Here is a 7,500-nt window from a genome sequence, read left to right as displayed (position 1 = left end):
AAAGCATTACTGACATGCAAAACCTGCACTGTAAAACACTTACCAGTCTTCCTATCTCTTCTACCTTAGTTCTTCGCTTTTCCTCTACCTTTTTCTCCTTTTCATGGTTATTACCTTTCTGCTTATTGTTTTCTCTCTCTTCACCTTTATCCCACATTTCATGTACTTCATTCATTAAACGTTCTTCCAACTGGGCCAATCCTGCAATACTGTAATGGAAGATGAAAAAATAAACCAAAACCATAGATGATAGAAAAGAATCACCTCAATAACATTCATGGAACAAGTTGCCAATTTCAGAAAATCCTCATTTCATTTTCAATGTTGTTTTAACCACAACTCTGGCCTTCTGCATTTGATAAGAAATTAACTGAAATCAACTACTTCATGACCCAATACTGCCAGCACAAGCAGATTGAGGATATACATACTACTGCATATACAGCAAGATCTTCCTGGACAGGTAAATCTAATTATTTAAAAAATCTATAATCAGAATAACCATTCAAAAAACTGAGTGAGGGTTTTCAAAATCTAAAATACTTAGTGACTTACTGTACTAGATTTTCCTTTGATCCTTTCTCTTGTTTAGACTTTTTTCCTGTTCCCTGTAAAAACAGAAGCCAATCAAGTTAAAATACTAACATGTGAGGCTCAGAACTATGGGCTATCCAAGCAAAAATATTTAAAGAAAAAATGTCTTACCCAGGTTAACACTCAACACAAAGAAATCACAACTGTTGGCTATCAAATTAAAAATATGAAATCAAAGATGTCCCAACAACCCAACTGCCACCCTCCTCCCCAAGGAAAAAGTTTTACATACCTTTTGATTTTCACATTTGTCATGTATGGTGACCTCCACGATATTAGCTTGCGTTCCCTTTGTCACTTTGTACGTATAGGCTGAAGCGCAAATTAATTTTTAAAATCATTTAAAAACCAGATGAAGTCAAGATTTTACAAACATATTTTCCATCACATGAAAGTATTTTGTGTGACTTCCTATCAATATTTATTATTCACCATATGAAAAAATTCAAATTCTGAAAATGAGCCTAACCTGAAGCAATTTTAATTATGCCATAATCAATATTTCTGAACACATACACCTATGTTTACACCCACACTTTTAATTATACTAACAATTAAACTTGTATCTTCACTTTCACTTTTACTCACAACCACACTTACATTTACACTTATGACATTCACCTACATACTCACACTTTCAGTTACATTTTCACTCATACTTACACCTACACAGTCACTTACACTCACGCTCCCATACTCACACCCACACCCACACTGAGTATTGATAAAATTCTAATTAAGTACTCACGGGTATTAGAGCCAAGTTTGGCATATTCCTGCTCTAACTTGCTAGTAACGGATATGCTGGTTGAAGATAATGATGCTGCTGCAATTTCTATATTGGCTAAAAGGATGAAAAAAGATCACATATAACATGTAATTTTGTCACTAAAGATTGCAGCATTATGCATTTGAATAAAAATATAACATTTCTTTCCCTAAATACTTGATTTACTTTTTTTCAACTTGCAAACTGCCTTACCCTTTTTGGAGGAATTAAGAGTTTCTTCTAATAACTGCAGAAGTTCTGAACTGCTGCCACATGCAAAAATACCAGAGCGTGCATAGACTTCCGCAATGGATTTCCTGGACAGTTTTGAGGCAGCCTGTCCTGCTCGATAATAGGCCTGCAAAAAATGTACAGACTTAAAAGAAAAACTGTCAAACTGTGACCTTAAAATAAACTTTATATATAAACTTTATAACAAATCTATCACAAAAAAGCACAAAGAAACTGGAAAAAGGCAATTTTCGTAGAAATTAACACAAACACTATTTTCTTTAACCTCTATAAATGTGTTTTCCTTTGTTATGTTTAATTGAATAATAATAACAATAACATTAAGAACAATAGCAATAATTATAATAACAATAACAACAACAACAATAACAACAAAAATAATAATAATAATGATAATAATAACAATAATAATAACAATAATAATATATAAGCTAACTTCTTCAATAGATTTCTTAAACATCAAACAATTTTTCACTGTGGGTAACATCCATCAAAATCAATGAGAACTTTTTAACAAGCACAAAAAAACATATAAACAAAAAGAGGCATCCATGTACATAAATATAGAAATAACACAAGCAGAATAGCTACAAGTCTAATCACACAAGATGATGACAATAGATTACAATGATAATTAAGACAGCCAATTATAACAGCAATAATGGAAAGCACTGGTGATAGCAATGAATAAGACTATGACTGAACAACAATGACACTAGAAATAAAATATTTTACAAAAGTGGAGAGAGAGAAATCTAGTTTGTAAACTAGACCTACAAGATAGACATACCTTCATATGAAAAGGGTTCAACTTGATGGCAATGAGGGCATCCGACTCAGCATAGGCATACTGCCCCACCTTAAAGAGCGCCTGACTGCAGTTAGACCAAACCCGGTGATCGTAAGGGTCCTTTTTCTTTGCTGCCGAGGCCAAATGTAGGTGGTCATATAAATAGCAAAAGACAAATAAATAACCAACATGATATATAAGACATACAAGAGTGATTATATATCAATTTTTGTTGATAATTTTTTGCTTTGTTTTTTAGATGGAATTCAGTTAATTTATTGTACTTGTCTTCAGCAAATTCAAACAGAGCATATTATTTTATTTTACACTGGAAAACAATTCTAGCATCATGCATACCTATATCATAATGGATTATTGCTTGATTAAAATCTTTTTTGTTAAAATAGTAGTTGCCCTTTTCTCGTGCCTTTTCACCCTCGGCCATGAGTTGCTTGCATGTTTTAGCATCCTGAAGGAAACATTCAAGTTTAAATTAATCACTTAACCTGTTAAAAAGTAAAAACCTTCATTTCAATTTTCATTGTGAATATCTTAACTTCACACTTAGTCCTTTGCTGCAATTACTTGACATTTACATCAATGCAATATAAGATTAGAGAAAAAATATAAAAAAAGCAACATACCACCTGTATATACTTACAAATTTAATATAGGCTTCAAATTTACAATCATTTAATCTCTGTAGAAAACAGGAAACAAACATTAATAAATGATATAAAGAGGTTATGCATTGGAAACAAAATTTTTCCATATATCAAGAGTACAACAAAAACTCAACAGAAAATACTACTTACTAATGGTTCTTGGACATGTCTGATAGCGTCCCTATATGTTGCAGATTGATCCAAAGATCCAAGGATTTTACCAACAGATGACTGACTTTGCAGTATATTATACTTTTTGATAATCACCTGGTTAAACCCAACTTCTACTAAGTTACTATCTTTTTCATTCTTATCCGATTTCCCTGGTGCTATATGCATTGCAACCTGCAAGAAGAGATGCCTTTATAGAATTTTAAAACAATTTCAAAATGGATCATTGTGTAACCACTTTGATAACGAGCAATGTTACTTTTTACATCCACATTCTTTCCTTTTCATTCTACAAAAATTCATAACTGACAACTGTAGATACCTTGGTAAAATTTAGATCTACTTCAATCTTAATAAAGAAAGATATTACCAGTACCTACAGTTCAATACAAACTAACAGCAGTCTAAATAAGGTTAAAATCCCATATCTTCAGTTCTTCACACTTAATGCGTCAATTTTAATCCCTCATTCCTACATCTGAAGTAAAGTGGATTAAAGTTTTTCTCTCTGTAAAGTGAGATACCACGAGCTACTCCAGGACTAAAACTAAGAAAGACATTCCAGTGACTTCTTAATTCACATAAAAAGATCAAAATTTTACAGTTCCCTTACATCATGAATAGTAAGAACAGCACCAACACCAAAACCAGGCTTGCCATCTTTCTTCACAAGTAAGACAACGGGAGAGACATGTTTTCCGTCAGATAAACGGAGGTAGGACATCATGTCATTAGTTGCTACGAAGATAACCTGTAAAGGAGAAATTTTGATGGTAAATAGCTTGATAACTGCTTGTATGATGAATTTCATCTCTATGTTATATTATGCAAAGTTGGTTTGTTAATACATAAAAATTAAAATTGTAAGGTATTCATAAAAGAAAGAAAGAAAGAAAGAAAGGAAGAAACGAAGAAAGAGGAAGAGGAAAAGGAAGAGGAAAAGGAAGAGGAAGAGGAAGAGAAAGAGAAGAGAAAATCAAAGAAAAGAAAATTATAGAAAAAAGAAAAGAAAATTTAAGAAAAGAAAGTTAAAGAAAAAGAAAAGAAAATTAAAGAAAAGAAAAACGAAAAGAAAAGAAAAACTTACTTGCACATTAATAGAATGTTGTAAATTTTGGCTATACAACTCCAGTACGCCATTTTCTGTAAGTACACATTTAGACTTCCCACTCATCTTTCCTGTAAATGAAAGAAAAAATATATGATATACATGGTAAATCGACAAAATACAATTTCCATTACCAATAATAAACATTATGTAAGGATTTATAATTACAATGACCTTTTTCTTCTCATAATGAATTTCACCCATAGCAACTTTACAGACAAGAGACAACTATATCTTTTCATTTTATACATAATACTAATTTCCGGTAATACACGTTACCCAAAAATATACTAGGTGAATGTTCTTCCTATTTTCTACAACCCCAGACAGCTAATAATGGTACCAACTATTTTTTGCTATCAATATGCAGATGAGGTTAAACCAAAATACTCCTTCCTCAATTGCTGCAATAAAAGAAACACAGCACAGAAAATAGATGCACAGGTGATTATAAATACACAAGTGATCAATGGACAACTCTGAGAAAGAACAGAGGTGACCCAGAATAAAGAACTGAGGCAGAAGCAGATCCAGATCAGGGAAGCAAAGACACTGAAGAGTGGTGAGCTCTGCAGATGAACTACTGAGTGGCAGTGTCAGCAGCCTTACTATGAGGATTTTGGAGTCCGTAAGAACATCCCAAGTCAACATGATTTGCTTGTGCTCATCAATATCATTTCCTTTCGTACTTTCTTTTCTTCTGTTCTGGTTCCTATTCAAAAATGAAAGTCATCTTTATAAAACTATCAAAAATCTGACAAATCAATTGATACATATTTCATGGCAAATACATTGTGACATAAAACAACCACAGAAGCTCTCAATTACCTGTTTGGCTACCATAACACCAATCAAGGACCTATTCAATCAAGATGGAAACTTTTAAATTGTAACTTCACAATAGTAAGACTCAAAAACACTGAAAAAATGAAATAAGGCCTGGATTAAACCAATAATTACAAAAAATTATTTGCTGTTTTTAAGGTGTGTGTTATGTGCTCGTTAGCACCCTGCGCATTATTATTGAAACTGAGATTGAGAAAGTTATAGGGATCACTCATATTACCTTTATTAGTCTAAATTTGTATGTCAATCTATTTATTTATCTCTATGAATGACTGCCTGAATGTGCCTAATTGCCTGCCAACCAGCTGTGACTTCTACATTTATATTTCTATATTCTATTAGTAACCACTAATTGGTAATATTTGTGGATGAAGTGAGAAAACCACTATGAATCATCAAGTTCAGTCACCCTCTCCACCCCTCCTTTGCTTGTTTCACTACTTGCTAGTTTTTGTTTGTTTCCAGGTGGATAAGGGTGGGTGCATGTGCGCATGCATGCTCATATGTGCAAGTGTTTGGGCATGAACGTTTTTGTGCATGTGTGTGGGCATGTGTGTGCACATGCATTTCCTTTCAGACACTACATTATCATACAATTCATGTAAATAAATGTTTAATTTGGATGTTATGGAATAACAATTTCTTTGAAGATTAAAACAGAACATTGTCCATATATGCAAGATTAAATTTGATAATCATTACATATTGCTTACCATAAAGCAAATAATTTTGCGCTAAGTTACAGAGAGCAACACATGGAGATAGAGGGAAATGGACAGTGCCATCTTATAGAGTATAAGAAACTGAGTCAGAAACCACATAGTTTAAGCTGCTGCGTCCTCATATTTACCGCAAAATCATGAAAATATTTGCTGCATATCACTGCTAAAAGACAAAGTCCGCAACATCCTCACACGGTCAGAGTTCTTAATGTCTGTTATCTATAGGTTGGCACAAGGTGCTAATAAAGGGGGTACAGGGGGCTTGCCTCTCTGTCTAGGTAATTAATAGAGGGCAAGAAAGGTTAGGTTGGGTGTTGGTTTCCCATTATAAACTGGTTTCAGGATGCGTTCATATACTTTAAAAAATTGTGGAATCCATTCTTTGAAGCACAAAATCCTCTACTAAGAAGTAATATCGCAAAAAATCAACTGGTATACCAAAATAACACTAGCAGATAAGATCATTGTATTTTTGATACTGACAGACCTGAAATTACATTAAGACTTTCTACAATCATGAAGATTCTAGCAAACAAAATTTATGGTACTGATGTGCATTACACAATTTCAGACAATCATTTAAAACTTTACAGAATTGTACACCTACTTTCTCCCTAAAATCAGGTCACAAATTATCTTGGTTAATCTCTAAGGTATGGATGCACTAAGCTAGGGCAATTTGATGATGATATTCTTGTAGAGGACTAAAAGTTGCAGTCATTGGTAAAAGAAATAATCTGCAGACACGAGTGATAATTCTACAAATAAGCAAGAGAGGTCACAGAAAGCACCACTCACCGCCATTCAATGGATTTTGCCACAACAATCACCTTAGTCCCTGTTGATATATGATTACACTGTTCTTCTTTACTTGTGTGGATTAAACTGTAAAGCAGTACTATTTTGGTTAGTACAGCTGACCTGTCTGTACCTAAGCTCAGTTCAACTCTGGACAATTGTAAATTTTTTCCTAAATTAAAAAGAGCATAAGAACCATAACTGTAACTTTGTTCAACATATTTACTTGATAAAAAACAGACACTGATGATTCAAAACAGCAAAACAATTACAGACACTGGCAGTTCAAAACAGCATAACACTGAAAATTATGGACACTGATAGTTCAAAACAACATAACACTAACAATTATGGACACTGATAGTTCAAAACAGCATAACACTAACAATTAGGGACACTGATAGTTCACTTCAAAATACCAAAGTCCAAAGGTTGTTCAGATAATCCAAGAGGAAATGACAGTTACTCCAAAAGGCAAAACAGTTGCTGACAGTTACCCTACAAAATACAATACACATTCTCAAAAGGTGCAAAAGACCCATCACATAACAGTCAAAACTAAGGTTACACCCACAGAGAGTTTCACGATGATGGAAACCGACCGAAGGAAGAAAATACGTCTGACAAACAAATTAATCCCAAGAACGTTTTGTCACTGATAGCACTTCAGCCTTTCTCGGCCTCATCTGTCACATGTCATCCTCTTTTATTCCAACTGAAACGTAATTGCACCTTCTGAAACGAAAGGCTGATCTCGGAAAATAAGTTGATTTTACCCCTCCTCC

General features: G+C 33.5%; 1 protein-coding gene across 2 annotated transcripts in view; it reads right to left on the bottom strand.

The window, feature by feature from the left end:
• Positions 1–7,500, bottom strand: part of LOC113822926 (uncharacterized) — a 76,809-nt gene that overhangs the window by 42,389 nt on the left and 26,920 nt on the right. For both annotated transcript variants that reach the window (XM_070115685.1, XM_070115686.1), the window contains exons 3-13: positions 4,329–4,420; positions 3,855–3,992; positions 3,221–3,415; positions 3,067–3,105; positions 2,763–2,874; positions 2,406–2,536; positions 1,577–1,721; positions 1,343–1,438; positions 827–906; positions 556–608; positions 44–209 (exon numbers count right to left, since the gene is read on the bottom strand). In XM_070115685.1, coding sequence (XP_069971786.1) covers positions 44–209; positions 556–608; positions 827–906; positions 1,343–1,438; positions 1,577–1,721; positions 2,406–2,536; positions 2,763–2,874; positions 3,067–3,105; positions 3,221–3,415; positions 3,855–3,992; positions 4,329–4,420 — 1,247 coding nt within the window. The remainder of the gene's footprint in view (positions 1–43; positions 210–555; positions 609–826; positions 907–1,342; positions 1,439–1,576; positions 1,722–2,405; positions 2,537–2,762; positions 2,875–3,066; positions 3,106–3,220; positions 3,416–3,854; positions 3,993–4,328; positions 4,421–7,500) is intronic.

This window comes from Penaeus vannamei, chromosome 38 (assembly GCF_042767895.1).
Source record: "Penaeus vannamei isolate JL-2024 chromosome 38, ASM4276789v1, whole genome shotgun sequence".
NCBI lineage: Eukaryota > Metazoa > Arthropoda > Malacostraca > Decapoda > Penaeidae > Penaeus > Penaeus vannamei.
This window is presented reverse-complemented; position numbering and strand designations above follow the sequence as displayed.